Source organism: Panthera tigris, chromosome B1, assembly GCF_018350195.1.
Source record: "Panthera tigris isolate Pti1 chromosome B1, P.tigris_Pti1_mat1.1, whole genome shotgun sequence".
Lineage (NCBI taxonomy): Eukaryota > Metazoa > Chordata > Mammalia > Carnivora > Felidae > Panthera > Panthera tigris.
The window spans coordinates 7,384,346-7,406,170 of record NC_056663.1 but is presented as its reverse complement, the minus strand read 5'-3'; the positions used below and the strand labels follow the sequence as shown (position 1 = coordinate 7,406,170).

The following is a 21,825-nucleotide window of genomic DNA, read 5'->3' as shown; positions in this document are numbered from 1 at the left end:
CAGGGATTGCTCTGATTTCACATGAGAAATATGTCTCCACCTGATTGCTATCTCACCCTCCAGGCTTATTTATCACAGTGAGAGAATATGGCTCTAATCATTATTGAAGCAATTAACTTTTCTGCTTAGGGAAATATGTTTAATTAATCAAGACATTCTTGCCAAGTCATGTTGACCAGTACAAAATGTTCTGTAATCAGTGATACAGTTTTATAAAAGCGATCTGAATCACAAATATTAGTATTCTCGAAATTCCTTAATAACGAATGGTAGAAAGAAAAATATCATTCTTCTGGAAAGCCCACACTACATAGACCTTCATGTACTTTTCAGTATTGACCCTCAATAATCATTTGTAAAATTGCCTGTATGTGATCATACCTCCCTCCTAGCGTTGCTGTGGAGAGCACACAGTTGACACCTTAAAAGTCTTGGCAGTGTTTCTGATGCATTGGAACTGCTCAAAAAGTCCTTATGGATGTGATTGAGTTATAAACTGCTTACTTTAATAATCTGTTCAAAATTCTTAGAGTAAATCCTTCTTAATCCCTGTATTATATACGTATCTAGTTTATCAACTCATCTTAAAACATGTTAGGCATGTAATATGATTTTATACAGTACTACATGGCTTCTCCATGCTGTTCCGTCAGAGTCAACTGAAGCATTTGATACAGAGTTGTCAAGGGAGGAAATCCTAGGATCTCTATTTTTGTCAAAAGCCCTGATGGTTTTGGTACCCAGCCACAAAATTAGGAGGGGATAAAGAAAATCTCCCAATATTATTTTCCTCTTTCAAGATGCTCTTTTTAGAATTAGGAACTGATTTGGTTAAGTATGTAGCAATGACTAACATATGTACATTTAAAACCTGTCATTTTAGTTTGCTATCTTAATAATTTGCCCTGAATTATTCAAATGTTTATCTTAACTCTGTATTTTGTTTAGACTAGGAATATATTTAAATGTTAGTTAAAATTTTAGTAATATTTGGGGATTAAGTGGACTATATTCTTGAATGCTTTAAAAATATAGATGATCATGGGGCGCCTGGGTAGCTCAGTTGGTTGAGTGTCCAGCTCTTGATTTCTGCTCAGGTCATTCCAGCGTCGTGAGATCAAGCCCCATGTTGGGCTCCATGCTGAGTGTGGAGCCTGCTTAAGATTCTCTCCCTCTCTCTCTCTCTCTCTCTCTCTCTCTCTACCTCTGCCCATCTTCCCCACTTGCACTCACTCTCTCTCTCTAAAAATAAAAAAATATATATAGAGAGATGATCATGTCATTAATTAAAGGGTTAACTATTATAAAGTCTGTCTGCTATAAACTTTACAGTATAATGCATTCCTCAGAAGCACAGTTTTGTGCTTTTATGTTATTAGATAAGCCAGATAAGCCAGGCTGTGATCCTGGGTGCTCTAATTGGGCACTCAGGATATCACAGTGCTAGATATTTAGAAAGAATAATTTTAGAAACCTTTCTGAAAAAGTACTAGAAATTTCTAACTTTATTTCTCCTAGTATGTAGGCTCAAAAAGAGTAGAGGCCATAAGTATATATATGTCATTCCTGTATACTCAGTGCAGAAAACTAGTATGTGCTCAAAAACATTCCCTGAATATTGATAGAGTGATTCAGTGCCCATGCTGCTAACAAGCCAGAGAAAAAAGGGGTGAATTTGTGAAATAAACTTAGTACAGTCAAGTCATGATGTAATGGTAACTGTACTATTTCTATTCAAGGGACATGTTACCTTGCATAATAGGGTAAGAGACAGTCGGGTTGGCTCCGTGCCACTAACATCTCCACAGACACTTAAGGATCTTAAGGCTATATTGAATTGTTACTCATTTTCAGAAACAGTCCTCTGAAAAGTCATTTGCTTTAACTTTACCCGTGTGATAACTTCACATTTCCCTTGTGTGTTGATGCCTTTGTCTAAGACCCTTATTGGCCATGGCCCCAGTAGTTGTAACTAGAAGTGCTTTTTTGGCCACACAGCACAACCCCAGCCTCTCTGTGCTTTGGTATTGGCACGGCTCTGGGGCAGTAGTAGTTGTGGGGATAAAAGGATGCCACGAAGGGAATCCTCCCAGGAAGGAGAGCCCTATCAATCTGGAGACTCACATTCTTCAATTTTAGAAACTGTTTTTGAGTGTCTGCTAATTTGCTAATCTTCATTTTCTCTGCTTTTCATGGTGGACCTCATATTTGAATGTGGATCTTGGACCTCCTTATCTGATGTCCTAAGTTGGTTATCTTTTCTCTTTAGTTTCCATCTTTGTCTTCTTGTTCTACCGTGTCCTATGTTTCCTCTCCTTTGTCTTTTAGCCCTTTCATTAAAATGTAAACTTCTGCTTTATTTAGTAAGAGCTTCTGACTTTTTTTTTTTTTGCAGTTGCCTATTGTTAGCATCTACTCTTATTTCAAGAATACAATGTATTTACTTATATCCTAGGGGAATGTAGGAGTGTGTGTGTGTGTGTGTGTGTGTGCGCGCGTGCGTGAGTGTGTGTGTGTGAGTGTACCGTTTTTAAATCCTCATCAACTGCCTGCTGTGTCTCTCATTTCTCTGAGTTCTTTTGTGTTTATTTTGGTTTCCTTCTTTCAAGTTGGAGATATTCCTCCAAAACCTATTGATCTTTTGTTGTCCCTGTATAAGAGTGAACTCCCAGCAGTATGATAGACTACATGACATGAAAAACTTTGCTGTTGTAAAACAGTTGAAATTATGGAATTAATATGTATATGTATTTAATATACACATGTGTAAAATATAGATGTAATTAAAATATATTTACTCATATATATGTATGCATTGGTCTTCTGAGCCTGAGTTCCACCCGAGGCATGGAGTCAGCTTGGAAACGTAGTGTAAAAACCAGGACTCTAAAAGGCACTGGTGGAGGGCTAAGCCATGAAAAGAAAAGAAAAACAAAAAATAAACCTAATAGCAATCATGACAAAAATTCTGTGTATGATAGAAAAGAAAATTACCTTCCTTTTACCTTGGCTGGGTTGGGAGGGGAAGGCCCCTCAAAATTTGATCCCACAAGCCCCCTCTCCTCTGAGTTTGTGACCTTAATTTCTGCTACCTGAGACTGAAAAACCCAAGTTTAAGATTGAATTTAAAGGAAGTCACCATAAATTCCAAAAGATTGCTATTCTGTAGCTCAGGTTTTCTAACAATGATGCAGTTAAGATACAAACACATAATAACCCAAAACACAGAAAAATATCACATATTTGGGAATTAAAACAAAAAAAAGTCAAAGAAAACAAATATATAAATACATTTTGGTCAAAAATCACAGTAGGCTTTAGGAAATTCTTACAACTGAACAATGATGAAAAGATCACATATTAGAACTTGTGAAATTCACAATTAGAAGGGACTTTATATCCTTAGCTTTTTATTAGAAAAGAAGAAAGACTAAAAACTAATGAGGTCAGCAACCGCCTCAAGACATTATGAAATGTACAGCAAAATATACCCCAATAAAGTAAAATCAAAGAAATAAGTTAAAAACAGAAATTAATGAAACATGAAATACTCATGCAAAATGGGTTATGTAAAAAGCCTAGTAATATTAAGAAACATTAGAATTTTATTATGATAGTTATTAGTACTATTTGCTAAGTATTTAGGGCACTGTGTCTTGTGGAAACATAGAATTGCTCTTTGTGACTGAGAGGGAGGCATGATGGTTCTTTCTGGCCTTTGGACTCGAGTAGAAGTGGCATCTCTCACCTGTAGCTCAGAATATTTAATTGTCAAGTGAGACTTTCCTGATGTTTTTTATTCTGAGGGTATGACTGGCAGGGTTCAAGACGATGTCTCCTTTTTTTCAGCCTGAGTTTCTGAACTCAAGCTATAGTAGGCGGAGAACCCCAGCACTAAACTGGGATAGAAATATTATAACCTGAATGAAAGATAAAATGTGATATTTTAAATCATTAAAACTGGTTTTTTTTAATCTTTATTTTTTAATGTAGCAAACATGGAACATAAAACATAGGCTATCCTGACTGGTGGACTTTAAGAACAGAGAAAGAAGGGCAACTGGGTAGCTCAGTCATTTGAGGTGTGACTCTTGATTTCAGCTCAGGTCGTGATCTCACAGTTTGAGAGATCGAGCCCCAAGTAGGGCTCGGAGCTGACAGCATGGAGCCTGCTTGGGATTCTTTCTTTCCCTCTGTCTCTCTGCCCTTCCCCTCTCAAAATAAATTAATTCACTTAAAAAATAGAGAGGGGCGCCTGGGTGGCTCAGTTGGTTAAGCGTCTGACTTCGGCTCAGGTCATGATCTGATGGTTCATGTGTTTGAGCCCTGCATCGGGTTCTATGCTGACAGCTCAGAGCCTGGAACCTGCTTCAGATTCTGTGTCTCCCTCTGTCTCTGCCTGTCCCTTCTCGAGCTCTGTCTCTGTCTCTGTCTCTCTCTCTCTCTCAAAAATAAATAAAACATTTTTAAAAATTTAAAAAAATAGAGAAAGAGAGAAAAAGGAAAAGAGACAAAGGTGGGGAGGCAGAGGAGTGATGGAAAAGTAGAGGGGTAGAGAAATGAAGAAAGGAAGGATATTGAAATCATCTGAGAAAACAAAAGGAAACATGAACAGATGATAAATAAGTTAAAAATACTCTAAAATGGGTGCCTGTGTGGCTCAGTTGGTTAAGCGCCTGACTTCGGCTCAGGTCACGATCTCCCAGTTCATGAGTTTGAGCCCTGTGTTGGGCTCTGTGCTGACAGCTCAGAGCCTGGAGCCTGCTTCGGATTCTTTGTCTCCCTTTCTCTCTGCCTCTCTGCTGCTTGTGCTCTCTCTCTCTCTCATAAATAAACATTAGAAATTTTTAAAAAATACTATAAAACAAAATTACATACAACTTCATCATAAATTTTAAATCTTATATTAAATGTAAAAATATATAAAAATTGAACTTAGTAAACAGACTTAAAAAAATAGAAATCTTGATTAGTTCTATAAATATTAGCAAATTAGATTAGTAGTTAAAATTCTTCCCCCAAAGTACACAAGTGGCCTGAATGGTTTTACTAGCTGGTTCTACCAAATATTTGTTGTTCAGCTAAACCTGACACAAACAACCCCACAGCCCCAAGGGACAGAAGGAGGTCACTGTACAAGACTAGTATAAACTTGATTCCAAAACAAGAAAGCAACAATTAGATGTCAGTCACATTCATGAACATAGATGTCCCCACCCTCACCCATTACGTTTTTAGCCTCATTTTATATTCCTTTGTTTCAGCTTCAACCTATTTTACCATCAATGGCTTCCTAAATTTTCCTTAGAGACTCTAGTCACACACCTACCTCAGGACATTAGCATTTCCTTTTCCTGTTTGAAACCCTCTTCTCCCACCGACCCTCTGGGACTGCTCTTTTCCCTCCTTTGTGTCTTTTTAAAAATGTCACCTTGGTTATTCCTTTCCTGAAAAAAACTGAGATCATTATTCCACTGTTCCCTACTTCCCTTCCCTGTTTGGGTTTTTCTGTCTGCACTTTCCACCACCTCTCGTGTGTTACTTCTGCATCTTGCTGGTTGTCTGTCTCCCACCTCTAGAAAGAGAGCAGGGCCCTTGTTTACTTTCTTACTTGCACAGCTCTGGCAGTTAGCATGCTGCCTGGCACCTGGTGAGGACCCAGGAACTATTTGTGGAGTGAATTGATAAATGCAAAAGTATTGAACAAAATGTTAGCATGACAAATTCAGCAACGTATGAAAAATACAGTATGACTCAGTTGGATTTTTCTCAGGAATGCTGGTTTAAATTAGAAAAACTTATTGAAATGGCAGATAAAGAGAAACAACAAAATTATTTCAACAGATGGGGGAAACGCATGTTATGGAATTCAAAATTAAGGAGACCTCCTTAACCAGTAAACCAACAGCAAACATCACACTCGATGCTAAAACCTGGCAAGTGTTTTCTTTATTATCAGGAACAAGAAAAGGTGCCCTTTTTTTTCATTGTTTCTCCTTGTCTCCTCGCATTGTACCTGACGGAATAAGCCAACAGGAAGATAAGTAGAAGGTACAAATCATGAAAAGAAAGCAAGCTCAGAATTTTCACAGATGGTATGATCATCAACAAACTCAAAGTAATTCACAGAATCAAAATAATTCAGAAGATCATCACAAGAAGTTTGTGAAATTTCTAGATACAAAATCAGTGTATAGATACCAAATCAGAATTCCAATTAGTTAAATTGTGGAAACAGACAAACTGTTTCTGAAATTTATGTGGTAAGGTGGGAGGGCCATTAACAGCATGATCCGCATGAGGAAGATGAACAAGTTGGGGGAATTTTCTCCACCACAAAGCAAGACATATTGTAAGGCAGTGTGATATTGGCCCAGGGACAGACCAGGACACTGATGGAGCACAACAGACAGCCCCCAAACAAACCCAGGCCTCTCTGGGTACGTGGTAGTGACCAAGGTGACATCACAGCTCAGTAGAGAACACATCAACTCATTAGGAAATATTTATCGATGAATAATTGCCCATATCATTTGTTAACCTCTTTTCCGGAATCCACCACTGTGCTGGCCTCCCTTCCCCAGACGCCTTTCTTCCAGGCTCTTTGTCTTGTTGGCTTACGTTGTTTCCCCTTGACTTATCTCGGTGCACTTTGTGGAAAGAGCAGTGGCAAAGGCTTGTGTTTATTTCACAGTGTTTAAATGGAAGTAAAGTACTCGTAGATCTCATCCTTCTAAAAAAAAATGTGGACTATGTCCGGAGCTTCTGTCTTCTTTGAATTTTTATATCAGGGCAAGTCCGTGTATAACCCCACTAGATATTGGACAGATGCTAATGTTTCCGAGTATTGAAAAGGAAGTCCAGTCATTCCTTCAATGTATTTTTTCATATGAGATTAAAGGCGTAGTGTTAATTTGAGAAAATACAGCCAGCAACCGGGTAGGTATGAGAAGTGCTTCTGTGCGTGTACTGGTAGTATCTACCGGACGGCATGTAAATTCCACGTTCAGCATTAGAACCATCGGCTTTGTTTGAGAGTCGGTGGCCCTGTTCTCCTCACAGCTTGTACTGAAAGCGTTTGCTGTGCAAATTTCATCTTTATTGTCTTTATAGAGATTTTCTCAAGAAATGTTATTTTTCTCCTGTGCCGGCCCTCCGCGTATGACGCTCTCACCGATCATCACTAAATGGAGTGATTTCTCGTTTGAGGGGCAGTGAAAACGTGGTGGTGGGAGGCAGCAGAAGCCTCAGCCTTAAAGGATGATTGTTGGGAGCACGTCCCGGGCCCCAGAGCACGGTTGCCATGGTGATTCTGCTGCTCTGCCAAGGCTCCTTCTCACTGTGGGTGGAGAGATGCTCTCCTGCCAGCAGCTCTGTGGGATTCTGGCAGCTGGAGAGAAGGCTGAAGTGATGCTCTGCTTCCCCCGACGGGAGTTCGGAGAGTCTTCTTTTAAATCCAACAGGCAACTCGGGCCCCGTGGCAGGGCGGGGGCAGTTAGGATCTAGACCATCCCAAGTGCAAAATGTGCATGATAAGATTCTTACTGTTTCTTATTTTGAGTAAAACTCTTGCAGAGGATTGGGACTTAAATTGAAGGAGGCGAGCCTAACGTGGCAGTGAGGGAGGTTTAGAGAAACCTGGATTTGTCAGTAGGGATGATGGAATTCTGAGGGATTTAAATGGCCGCATTTCAACAGGGAGGAAAAAAAAATCCGTTCGATTTGGAGACCTTAAACTCATTCAGAAATGCCGTTGAACTCAGGGTCGTCAATTTGGGTTTAACGCAGTATTGAAATTTTTCTCATGTTTGTCGAAATTTAGAAGGCACTGCTCAGTTAAAGCTGTATGTAATTAATCCTATAGACCGTGACACTAACAACCCCCCCCCCCACCCCACCTCCTGAACTTATACAGTCTAGGTAACTGGTAACTGCTAAACCACAACTGAGAAAATGTAAAAGAAGTAGAAACTGACTCTGAATTAGAATTCAGATGAACAAAATTAATCAAAAGTTGTCAGTGGCATTTTAGTGACCGTCTATAGGCTTACCTCTTCATTTGTCCCTGGACCTCATTCTGATTTTATTTTTGCTTTGTTAAAAGCTTTAGGAGGACCCAGCAAAGATAATTCCTATCTGTGAATTTGATGTTCGGACTCTTTCTTTCTCTTTAGACTTCTATTCCGAAGGGTTTTGTTGACTACATTACATTAATCTGATTTTGACAGCTCTGACTGCAGAGGAAGGCCTGCATACCTATATCAAATTCTTCAAGAACAGTAGTAGGGAGAAATCACAATGGGGTTTGAAATCATGGGAGTGTTTGGGGCACTTCCCAAGATAAGGGGTAACTCCTCTTTGGGTTGGTACTGATTTTGTTTCTTGTTTTCCTTTATCTTTACATAATCAATAAGGTGAAGATTTTACAACATGGAGAGACAGAGAGTAGTTCAAAGATTTTTCTGCTCTCCTGTTAATCTCCACTCAAGACTGTATTCAGTGACATTCAGGGGCTACACACTGTGGTCTCATCCATCTGCTAGTGAAATCGCTTCCCATCGTATGAAGTGTCAATCTGTTCTACCGTTTTCTGCTTCCCCACATTCTGTGTGTGCGCACGCACATGTCTGTGTGTGTGTGTGTGTGTGTGTGTGTGTGTGTGTGTGTGTGTGTCAGGGGAGTAAGGTTTAGGAAATGATTTTCTGCAAATAACAATTGCTTTGAAAGTGCAGAGGTGTTCTGATTTCTTTTTATTTGCCTCTGGGGCAGAAGAGGTGAGCCATAATTCTCTCAAGAAGGCCAGTTCCAATGATCAGTGTTCAAATTAGCCGTCTAGACCACTCTCTAAATGTAGAGTTACTTCACACAGGAAGCTTACAATTATTGCATGAATCATATGTTAACTATAAACACATATACATTCTAGATAAGGTGCACGCAGATCTTCCTATGACTTAAGTACAATAAATAACAGTCCATTTTCCAATCTCATTTTTTATTTGCTTCTGCAGAAAGGAAGAGTCAGTTATATGGAGAGTTTTTGAGAGGCTTCAGCATTACAAAAGGAGATTGGATCAAGAATTTCCAAAAGGAGAAGAGTAGGAGGAAATCTCTGGAATGGGGGTAGGGGGAGGGAGGGGCACAGGTAGATGGAGGGGAAACTGAGATCATCGTAGGAGTTGCTCTGGGCCTGGTAGCCCTTTGTGTTTCCTTTCTCACCAGCAACTGGTGCAAAGTACCTCATCAATATGTCTTATTGCAAAACATACACACGTAGGCATTCTAGTTAATCTCTTAGAAGATACCTAGCAAATTCTCACAGTTATTTTTGATACTAACAGCCTGATGTCTTAAACAAAAAGTTATCTTTCAAAAGACTAACATGACAAAACTTTAAAAAACAGAAGTGATTACTGTAGTCAACGTGTTTTTGAAAACCACATTACAACACAATCATAGTTCATCTCAATATAGTTAAAGGTGTGTCTAGCAATGGTAGATATGATATTTATTGAGTAGCTACTGTTTGTCATGCACTATTTTATGTATTGACACACTTTTATTTTATTTTTTTATTAGCTCACTTCTAAATTGTATTTCATTGTAATTCCAATGTATTTAACCTACAATGTTATATTAGTTTCGGGTGTACAATGGGGTGCTTGAACAACTCTGTACGTTACTCAGTGCTCACAAGTTAAGTGTACTGTTTAATCCCCATCACCTACTTTACCCATCCCCCCACCAACCTCCCCTCTGGTAACCATCTGTTCTCTATAGTAAAGAGTCTGTTTTTTGGTGTGTCTCCTTTTTTCCCTTTGTTCGTTTGCTTCTGTTTCTAAGATTTTATTTTTAAGTAAACTCTACACCCAATGCGGGGCTAAAATTCATCACCCTGAGATCAAGAGTCATACGCTTTCCTCACTGAGCCAGCTGGGTGCGCCCATTTGTTTTATTTCTTACATTCCACATATGAATGAAATCAAGACACGGTATGTGTCTTTCTCTGATTGTCTTATATTGCTTAGCGTAATACACTCTGGCTCCATCCATGTCATTGCAAATGGCAAGATTTCATTCTTTTTTATGGCTGAATAATATTTCATTACACACACACACACACACACACACACACACACACACGTATATACATATCCACACCACGTCTTCTTTAACCGTTCACCTGTCAATGGACACTTGGGCTGCTTCTGTAATTTGGCTGTTGTAAATAAATACCGCCATAAACACAGGGGTGCATAGATATCTTCTTGAATTAGTGTTTTCATATCCTTTGAGTAAATACCCAGTAGTGTGATTACCTACTTAATGCTCACAAGAATGATTTGAGGGAAATTCTGTCACCCTTTTACAAATGATGAAATGAAAAGAATAAACCTACTGAAAAACATAAAGTGATAGAGTCAAGATTTTACCCATCCTCGTCTCTCTTTTCTCCTGTGCCCGTATCTTTCTCATTGCTTTCAGTCATGCACCACAGCCAAGAACTGGGTTCTGCATTTGAGTCACTACAAAGCTAACGTACACTACTCTCTTAACTCAAAAGATTCTAATGTAATTTGCCTTGCTACATGCAATGTTCTCAGATAGTCTCTAGTCTATTCTCTCAAACTTCTCAAAATTTCTGGTTGAAGTTCACTAAATTGGGTTCACATTGAATAGGTTTTGACTCACTATTTTAAAAACACAGCTACAGGGAGTTCCTTAGAGTAAATGTCATTGAAATAAAAACTCAAGCATGTGAAACTGACAGCGATAAAGTGAAGGTAGAATGATATGTATGCACGTCGTGAAGATTGTGGGAAGTCTGAGTTGGGAAGGAAGGGCATCTGTTGGTCTGGGGGATAGAACAATGGAAGTAAATATTCTCTTATTTGTGGAGGATGGGCATATAATTAAGAAACCTGATTTTTATAGCCCCCAGGGCAGCCTAGGACTGGATGTGTGTGTTGACCTGATGTCATCTTTAAATGCAAATATACATTCCCATAATGCTGACTTTTTTTTTAATTAGATGAAGAAAACAATATAAATTTCTAACATTTTCCCGTCGGTCTTCTGCAGGGTGTTTTGAGTGCTGTATTAAATGCCTGGGAGGCATTCCCTATGCCTCTCTGATTGCCACCATCCTGCTCTACGCTGGGGTTGCCCTCTTCTGTGGCTGTGGTCATGAAGCGCTCTCTGGAACTGTCAACATCCTGCAAACCTACTTTGAGATGGCAAGAACTGCTGGAGACACACTTGACGTCTTTACCATGTGAGTCACCCTCCTATCGCCTCTTACGTTGACAGTGTATGTTCACATTGCTGCGTGTTGAATAAACAGGGGTCTAAAGTCCAGTGAGGCAAAGTTATAGGTGAAGAAATAAATACCCTTGGGTTATACACCTGAGATGAGATACCTTTGACCTTTACCATGAATACAGGACACATAGCAGAAGGTTGGAAGTCAACTGAATCTGGGCTTGATTTGTGTTTCAATTTGACTGTCAAGTTTTATCCAAAATTCAGTCACCATTAAGCGGAATGCTTGCCTTTCTTTGGCTCTTCTCATTTGAGCAGAAGCTGTTCTAATAGAAGAGAACAGAGGATAAAGAACAGAGCCAGGTGTGAACGTAGACACTGCTGCTAATTCTAGGCAGTTAGCAGAATTCTGCGGGTTCTCTCACCTTCTAAACACACCCATTCAGCTCTGGGTGTAATACTGTCTTTCTTTCCTGCCTCACAGAAGTGATGTGGACTTCCTAATTAATCTTTGGGAGTGGTTCTTATTAACTTCGGTTAATGACAAATCATACGAAATATTGAGCACCTTTTTGCTATAACCGTGAGTTATACTTAAGACGTACGTTTGACTCATAAAATGCAGAATCCTGGGATCACTGAATTTTAATATTTTTTAAAAAGTAACTCACACATGGTCTAGAAGTAAAAGAGTTTGCTGTTTAAGTTACAGTCCCTTGTTGCTGAGTATCACAGAGAACGAGTGTTGAGGATTGAATTTAGTTCCAAATAAATTCCCAAGTCAGCTCATTTATTGAGTGATACAATGCCCACAAAAAGAAAATAACTTGTTTTTACGCTGTATTTTGTAATACCAGCTGATAGTAGACTTTCTATTGCACTAGCCAGCACAGCATCTGTTCCCCTACAACTTCTTGCATGGGTTTCATGCTTCTTGATACTGTGCAATTAGAATATTTTTCATGTTGCTTTATTTTGTCATTCAGAGTAAATTCAAATCCGCTTAATTTATATATACTTTTTCTGGAGTAAGATGGGTTTAGAGTTACAGATCTTAGTAATTAATACAGCTGGTGACAGTGACTTTGCTTTTTACTCTTAAAATTCCATTGGGGCGCCTGGGTGGCTCAGTCGGTTAAGCGGCTGACTTCGGCTCAGGTCATGATCTCACGGTCCGTGAGTTCGAGCCCCGCATCGGGCTCTGTGCTGACAGCTCAGAGCCTGGAGCCTGTTTCAGATTCTGTGTCTCCTTCTCTCTGACCCTCCCCCGTTCACGCTCTGTCTCTGTCCGTCTCAAAAATAAATAAACGTTAAAAAAATTTTAAAAAAATATTAAAAAAAAATAAAATTCCATCAAAAAGGTTAATGACATTTCTTATTTACCCAGAGCCAGTTCCTACTGGCCTGGTATAATTCATTCTAAGACCCTAATCTAAGACAACGCTCAGTCAACCTGGACAACTTTCTAGGTAGAAGACAACTTTTCTCCAACTCCAATATCAGAAAATATATCCTATTGCTAAAAATTTTTATAATCTATCAGCTACAGACAGAATATCTTGAATAAAATATTGGCTGTACATTATATTTGTTATTTTATTAATTAAAATTGCTGATTTCTGTATAAATGAAAAGATGAAAAATGGCACACATTTCCAAGTTATAGAGAAAGAATTTCCTACTTTGCAAAGTGGAAAGCATGTACCCTTGGACATAGTGTATAGCAAAATTTTTAGGAAAAGGAGTATTTATTGGAAACATTTATGCTTCTCTCAAATATAATGTCACTTAAAATTTGGGAAAGATTGGCCATAAAATAAGAAATATGACAAAGCAGGTGTGTGAGACTGAGTACCTCCCCCCAATATAGTTGTTAAGAGGAGAAAGGAGTTAATTTCCCTAACTCTGAAGTATCAATTTAGAGCTCAGTGTCACTGACTTATCGAAATGAAGAATTCATAGCAAATTTTAAAAATCATAAACTAAAAATGACAAAGGACTTTATATCACTTTCCTCATGTTTACCAATGTAATTTCATTTTACAAATTAGTTTTGAAAAATAGTAATGATCCATTAAAATTAAACTCTTTAAGCCCTTAGTAGACAGTTTATCAATTTCCATTACATTAGCTATATAGCATGAATTGACCCTTGAAAGTTTATTCATCATTTGGAATATGATTGAATTATCTGAAAATGCTTTGGATTATTGCAGGATAGCCTGCAGAGATCCTTAAGAAGATGATGGCAAGGATATATTTTCATGTGATAAAACTGACATTTTCTTTTTAGTTTTATCTCAGCCTACACTGGACAAAATATGTTTTCACTGTGCATTATTTTAAGCTACCACAGATGTCCTTAAAATCTACAGATTCTCTATATTTAGGCTACATCCAAATTGCTAACCTTAGATACAGAATAGAAGTTTGTAAGAAATCATGAGCCTAATAAGTGACAGGAGGCGATTGCGGACATCAGGAACCATTTGTCAAGACATCTATTTGACATTTAGACAGCAGACTTTCATATATCACAGACTTCTCTTGCTCTGAAGGAAGAGTATATGTGGGAGTTCAGAAGAGAAAGCAGAGATCGTCTGCTTAATTTGGTACTTTTACCTTTGCTCTGTTTCATTGGAAATTAACTGAAATGAATAATGCATTTTTGGAATGGGAAGGACGCCATTTTGATCGGAATAAAGGCAAGTACTCACCTTATCTCTATTTTTATATTTCAAATAACTAAAATTCTTTATACAAGGCCTTCTGAAGCTACCAAGCGAATTCCGACTCTCTCCCTGTCTGCAAACAGCTTGGGAAAACAGAGGGAAGATATGCATCATAAACTTCTTAGGTGCCATTAGTGCCAACTGATACATTTAAAGATTTACATGCAGGTTTAGAGCCAGTAGGGATTACCCTATGGGATGCTGCCTTACAGGGATATCAGAGGAATAGATAAAGTGAGGGAGAAACAGAGGATGTAAAATAAGAAAATCCAGAATAGAGGTGGATGAGAGATGTGTTTAGTGGGCAGCATAGTTTGCTTGGAAATAAGCTAAGGTAAGTTTGGAAGAGAATGTGAAGAAAACCCTTGTTGGCCAACTTTAGTCATTTACAGAGAGTCTATTTTTTCCCCCTACTTCACATGCTTGGTTCAGCCAAATTAGGCACTCCTATCTCATTTACTTATAAAGGAAAAGAAGCCTGTTTACTGGATGTGTGAACTCAAAGATAAAACCAATTGCCCAAGCCTCCACTTTTTCTCCTATGGTCCTCAGGATATGAGGATTACTCCATTCTTTCTCTTAGCTTCTCTGTCTCTGTCTCTTCACTGTCTTCTTTCTCTTAAACACACACACACACACACACACACACACACACACACACACACACAGGCATCTCAATATGGTCAGTATCTCCAAGTCTACAGAAAGAGACATGTAGGTCAGGAGCTCTGAAAGATGACTGTTGTATTGCATTTCACTAATCATCTGTGTGGCATGCAAAACTGACTTCTCATAAATAAGTTTGCATGTAAATAATAAACAAGTTTATAAATATTAAAAACCAATAAAGGAGTAATCTCCGCGGTCACGTAGTCTGCGTTTGGGACTCGAAATTCCCAGTAGCGCCAGCCTTCAACAGGGGAAGGCGATTGACATGCGGCTCCTCGATCCTCAGCTGATGTCACCCATCAAATCATTTTGTCCTACTCCCTTTGGAAGGGGAGACCCCCAGAGAGAGAGAGAGGAGAGGGAATTGCTCAAAGATTTGGTGACCTGTTGATCTGTTTTTAAGTATCGCGCTGTCCCTCCTCCTCAACTTGGTTTCTGAGGAACTTTTCATCCTTACTAAGTCCATGGTTATTTGTTGGCTCGAAAGTGTTGTGACGATGAGTGTGTGGCCTAGCCCACTGCTTCCCTTAGGGGATAGATAGTCTTATCCTCTGACTATAACTTTTTTTTAGTTTGGCATAGCCGTTTAAGGCCCCTCAACATGGGGAACCGGTCCACCACTCCACCACCCTCTGCTGTATGGCCAAGAGATCATTTTCTGATCCATGATTCAGATTTCCTCACCTGAGAGCCACTTGGTAAGGTGTTCTGTGTTCCATCAGTTTCATTTGGTGAGTGAGCAAGAAAGTGGGGTAAGCATTTCACTTCTGCAGGACAGATTCATAGAGGACAGTGCAACGTGGAAACTGATTAGAAAATTAGATCTCAAATATCCAAACCACTAATTTTGCTAAGTGATTTGGCTTTTTCAGTAACTCTCTGGAGGACTGAGCTAGAGACAGTCTTATTCACAAATACACCCTCTTGTAACTTATTAGACAGGGATTATATTTGGGTTTTGATAAATTATGGAGAGGGTCTAGGATCTGACCATTGATTTCCAAAGTGAATGTGTTTTGTGTTCGAAGTTTTATTACTGTGACTTGAAGCTAAGGTGTCAAAAACTGAGGTTACTAGATAATGAATTCTTTGATATTTAATGCACACATAAAAATTAATCTTGGGGCACCTCGGTGGCTCAGTTGGTTAAGCATCCAACTTTTGATTTCAGCTCAGGTCATGATCCCAGGGCTGTGGGATTGAGCCCCGTGTCAAGCTCTGGGCCGAGTGTGGAGCCTGCTTAAGATATTCTCTCTCTCTCTCTCTCTCTCTCTCTCTCTCTCTCCCTCCCTCCCTCTCTCTCTCTCTCTCTCTCTCTCTCTGTCTCTTCCCCCCTCCCCCGCCAAGCCTCCACTTTTTCTCCCTCCCTCTCTCCTTCTGCCTCTGTCCTCCACTCGTGCACTCTCTCTCTCTCTCTCTAAAAAAAAAAAAAAAAAAAAAAGAATCTTTGTTTGCCTAAAACAAAAGCAGACAGCAGTAAGCTCAGATAAAATAGATATATTGGATTTGCTCTCAACTTCCTATGTATGTAAATCTTTAAGTCTGCTTATAGTTCACATGTTTCTTTCTTGGAACTAAATGATGTAGAAAACAGTTTTCAGTCACTTAATGGATGGGAATGAGAAGGGAAAAGAAAGTAGGAACTCATGGCAAGACAAAACCAGGTTTCTTAGGCTGACAGAAATCACAGCAGTGTACCCGTCTGACCTGGGGGATTGACAGTCAAACCAAATTGCTGGAGTCTTCTACTTACAAGCGTTTTGAAGACCAGACAAATTAGTACTGATAGGAGATTGTTGAGTTGGAGATACTGATTATTGAATTGGAGATTCAAAAATAATTTCAGTCTCATCTAGAACTTATGTTAGGAAAACCATACTGAATTCCTTACTTCTGGTACAGTGACCAGAGAGGATCTCCTTAGGCAGTATTTCAGCCAGACTAGTAGTCCTCAAATAAGTGTCAGAAAAAGAAAAAGAAAAAACCCACTTCATTAATATAAAACATCAACGATGAAACCCAGTATATAAACCATGAAGATGTTAGATGGAGAGACAACAGAGTGTGGTGGATATAAGAGCCCGGGTTCTGGGGTCAAACTCACTGGGTTAGTTTCATGTGGTATCTGCCCCTTTATATCGTTGGTTTGTTGTTTTTTTTTTTCTTTCAGTTTATTTATTTGGAGAGATGGAGAGAGAGAGCAGGAGCAGGGAAGGGGCATAGAGAGAGGGAAAGAGAGAGACAGAGACAGAGAGAGAGACACCCAAACAGGCACCATACCATCAGTGAGGAGACGTATGTGGGGCTCAATCCCATGAACTGTGAGATCACGATCTGAACCAAAACCAGGAGTCGGTTCCAAGAGTCAGATGCTTAACCAGCTGAGCCATCCAGGCGCCCCTGCCCCTTTCTAGTTCTCTTACCTTGGACAAGTTTAACCTGTCTGCCTCAGTCCCTCATCAGTGAAAGGAACTTCCTAAGGTTGGTATGTGGATAAAATGAGTTGATATTTTAAAACAATTCTAACAGGACTAGCACCTATTAAGGCTACACACCTGTTTATGAACATACTGCTGACACTGCTGCTGTTACGATCATGATGATGGCCACTGTCACACTTCCTAAAGTCTGTCCCTGCACACAATACCCCCTAGTGGTGGACTATTTGACTAGAGTAGATATTCCAACCAAGGTAAGCACCAGAGTAGGCTTCAGACTCGATTAGAATTCAAAGATCTAATTTCTGTTCTCTCTCTTTTTTTTTTTTTAATTTTTTAAATGTTTATTTATGTTTGAGAGACAGAGACAGACAGAGTATGAGCGGGTGAGGGGCAGAGAGAGAGACACAGAATCCAAAGCAGGCTCCAGGCTCTGAGCTGTCAGCACAGAGCCCGACGCAGGGCTCAAACCCATGTACTGCAAGATCATGACCTGAGTGAAGTTGGACGCCCAGCCAACTGAGCCACCCAGGCGCCCCTGTTCTCTTTTTTAACATCCAGGGAAACAGCAACTTTAGAAAAAAAATATTTACAGATAAGAATATGATGATTTCATTCAAATACAAATTGAAAGGTTATCTGGTAGAGGAAAACTTGCTTTGTGGTTCAGAGAGAGATTTAGGTCAATGAATTTCAATTTATAAGGAAATAGTTTTTTGACTCAGTATAAAGAACTTTTCAAAAGTCAAGAGTTTTCTAAAGAGTACTTGGTCTGCCTTGGAATGCACTGATTTGGCTGTCAGTGAAGTATTCAGACAAAGCTGGTAATGAACTTCCAGTTCTGACATGCTTACAACCTGTAACTCACTTGCTAAACCTTAGTCTTTTATTCCAGAACAGCTGAGTGTTTCTGCCTGTTTTGCAAATTGGGTTATATAGCAAGTATGGAAATATATTTACATATATTTAAATATATACATACATTTAAAACTTATTGCATTTATTTTATGTCTATGCTTTTGTTTTCAAATATGCAAATATCATTTTTCAAGCTAATCTTTTGTGTGATTGGTTTTAAAATGAGTTCACTCATTCAGCCAAAAATAGTGGGTCATACTATTTGCTAATCGCTGTGCTAATCCTTAGGGATCCAGTGTAGAACAAGATAAATTTATTTTCCCCGGACACTGACATGGGAAAGGTATGTGAGCAAAGTGCCTTCCGTATCAGACTGCACAGATAGGAATCCAAGAATGGATAGTTAGTACTTGAATTGATTTCAGGTTAAGAAACAGAGGGAATGGAGAAGCTACAATAATTAATACTATAAGAGTATTGGCACAGGCATAAAAAATATATCAAATGGGCCAGAAAAGAGAGGGGGGAAAAAAGAATTAAGTGTATGTAAGTAGTTATATGTATATATAAAATTATGTCCCTAGTCACATTTTTACCAAAAAACTTCCAGATGAACTGAAAGTTAAAATTTAAAAATAAACTATTTTGTAACAGTCAGAAGAAAAATAGATTAAGATTTCATCTATTATGGGGCAAAAAGTATCTAAGAAATAGAAAAGTATCTAAGAAATAGAAGAGATCACAAAAGAAAATATATATGGATTTTATATATATTAAATTCTACTCATTGAAGTACTTTAAAAAAGTAAAAGATACACAAAACTGAGAAAAATTTTTACCACTTACATGAGGAGAGGTCCTAATTTTAATAAAGGCAGAATTAATTCAACAACAAAAGGATACATATTCTAGCAAAATATGAAAACGTATTTCATCGAAGAATACAAATGGTTAATAGCGTGTAAATATATGTTCATCCACACTACTGAACTAAGAAAATTAATTTAAATGATACCATTGTTTTTACTGTCAAATTATCAGAAAAATTAAATAATAATACCTGGTATTGGGAAACAGAATAAGTCGTCTTACTTGTTACCAATGCATTTTTAGTTTGCTTCAGACCTTCTGGATACCATGTTGACAATACATCCTTTACAAAGATTTATCTAAAATGATCGTTCTTATCATGCTATTTGTAATAGTGATGCCTTAGCTTCCTATTGCTGCTCTAACAAATTACAGCAAACTTAGTGAATTAAAAAAGCACATATTTATTGTTTTGAGGTTATTTTTTTTTTCTTCCCAGTTCTGGGAAGTCGGAATTGGTCTTACTGGGTTTATTGAAATGGGCTGAAATCAAGGTATTGGCAGGATTGTGCTCCATCTGGAGGCTCTAGGGGAGAATCTGTATTTTTACTTCTTCCAGCTTCCAGAGGCCACCTGCATTCCTTGGCTCGTGACCCCCTTCCCTCTTCGAAGCCAGCACTATCGCATTCTCAGATCTCTCTCTGAATCTGACTCTGACTGTTCTGCATCATCCTTTCACTTATTGGTACCCCTGCGATTATATTGGGCCCACCCACTTCACGCAGGATCACTTCCAAATCTCAAATCATTAATTTAACCGCATTTGCCGAGTCTCATTGACCAAGGTAACCTATTTGCAGGTTCTGGAGATTAGGTACAAACATCTTTGGGGGGATGTTATTCTTCCTGCCATTCACCAAAAGTAGAGCATTGGTAAAATATAGCATGATACCTTCAAATGATAGAATGGGCCATAATCTTTAAAAAATATTAGATAAATTAGATAATATTTTCAGAGTATATTGACCAAAAATGAAGCTTGTAAGGGAGTATATAATCATCATAACTTTTGGAATTAATTGTAGTTCCTATGGGGAAAAAACTTGGGAGGATAAGAAGTGAATAATCTGATTTTCTGGTGTTAATTTTATTCTTCTCTACAAAGAATATATATTGCTTTTAAATCCATAGGACAGTTGTTTCTAGAAACATTATCAAATTTTGAAGTTTGCATTTAGAAAGGAGGTTAAGTACTTTCAGGAATTCTTTAAGAAGTAGGATAATATAGATTTTGCTTTGGAAAGCAAGAGTAGTGAAATAAAGAGTTTTCTTATAGTCTCTGTCATTTCATCCTACTATGGACACAATCAGTGACTTCATGATTAGAGGGGTAATTAACGCATTTTGTTGACATATCATTGACAGAAAACTCATTTAATTTAATTTTTCTAATATCATATTTCAAGTTCTTTGTTAAGTTCATACACTGCAAGTACTTTTGAGGGAAAGAGGGATTCAGACCAGTCAGATGATGTCAGGTATATCAAAATTTAAATGTTTGGATAATTTAACATTTTGAAATGAATGTCCTTCTAGCAAATGTCCTTCTTCAGATTGTTTGAGGAAAACTTCATGTAAGAATATTTGAGTGTCTAGAAATGTCGATCAGGTACATAGCTTGCGGCAGGCTACATAACGGCCCCCAAAGGTATCCAGAATCTCATCCCTGGAACCTGAGACTATCATTTTATGTGCAAAACAGACTTGAAATTGTGGGTGAGTTAAGGGTCTGGAGGTGGGAGGCTCTCTCACCTCGCAAGAGTGGAGCGATATATTCGAATTACTGAAAGAAGGAAACTGCCAGCCAAGAATACTGTGTCTGCCAAAATTATCCTTCAAAAAGGAAGGAGAAATTTCAAAATTTCCCAGATAAACAAAAGCTGAGAGTGTTCTCACCCTTGGCCTTACCTTACAAGAAATGCTAAAGGGAGCCCTCCAAATTGAAATAATTTGGTTAAAAGGCAACCAAAAAAACCTACAAAAGTATAAAGCTCACTTGGTAAAGGTAAATGTATAGACAAATACAGAATACTGGAATACCGTAATGCTGGCATGTAAATCACTTTAAAATTTTTTTTATTGCTTATTTTTGAGAGAGAGAGAGAGAGAGAGTGAGTGCAAGCCAGGGAGGGGCAGAGAGAGAGAGAACGAGGGAGACACAGAATCCAAAGCAGGCTCCAGGCTCAGAGCTGTCAACACAGAGCCTGACTCGGGCTCGAACTCATGAACCGCTAGATCATGACCTGAGCCAAAGTTGGATGCTTAATGGACTGAGCTACCTAGGTGCCCCATGTAAATCACTTATAATTCTGGCATAGAAGTTAAAAGACAAAGGTATAAAAAAAACTGTAAACTATAAAAGTGTGTTAATGGATACATAATATTAAAAGGTTTCACTCATGACGTCAATAAACATAAAGTGTGGAGGGAAGAAAAGTAAATTTAGGTTATTTATTTGTGATAGAAGTTATGTTGTTATTAGCTTAAAATAGATTGTTAACTATAAAATATTTTGTGTAAGAAACATGGTAACCTCAAAGAAAATATCCATAAAAGGTATACAAAAGAAATTAAGAAAGGAATCACAACATGTCACTACAAAAATCAATGAAATAGAAAAGAGGAAAAGAAAGACAAAAAGTTACACAACAGATAGAAAACAATTTAAAGTGGCAATAGTAAGTCATTCACTGTCAATAATAGCTTTAAAGATAAATAGATTAAACTCCTCGGTCCAAAGACATAGGGTGACTAAATGGATAATAAGTAAGATCCAAATATATGTGATCTGAAAGAGAATTGCTCTAGATTTACAGACACAGGCTAAACGTAAAGCATAAGAAAAGATATTCCATGTAAGTGATAACGAAAATAAAGGAGGAATGGCCATTCTTACATCAATCAAAATAAACTTCAAAACCTATCAAAATTTTGAGACAAGAAAGGCGCACCTGGGTGGCTCAGTCAGTTAAGCATCCGACTTTTGATTTCAGCTC

The 21,825-nt window shown here is 38.3% G+C and overlaps 1 protein-coding gene across 1 annotated transcript in view; it reads left to right on the top strand.

The window, feature by feature from the left end:
- The window catches only part of GPM6A (glycoprotein M6A), a 350,302-nt gene that overhangs the window by 293,447 nt on the left and 35,030 nt on the right, over positions 1-21,825 (top strand). Inside the window, exon 2 of the mRNA XM_042982891.1 lies at positions 11,083-11,275. Coding sequence (XP_042838825.1) covers positions 11,083-11,275 — 193 coding nt within the window. The remainder of the gene's footprint in view (positions 1-11,082; positions 11,276-21,825) is intronic.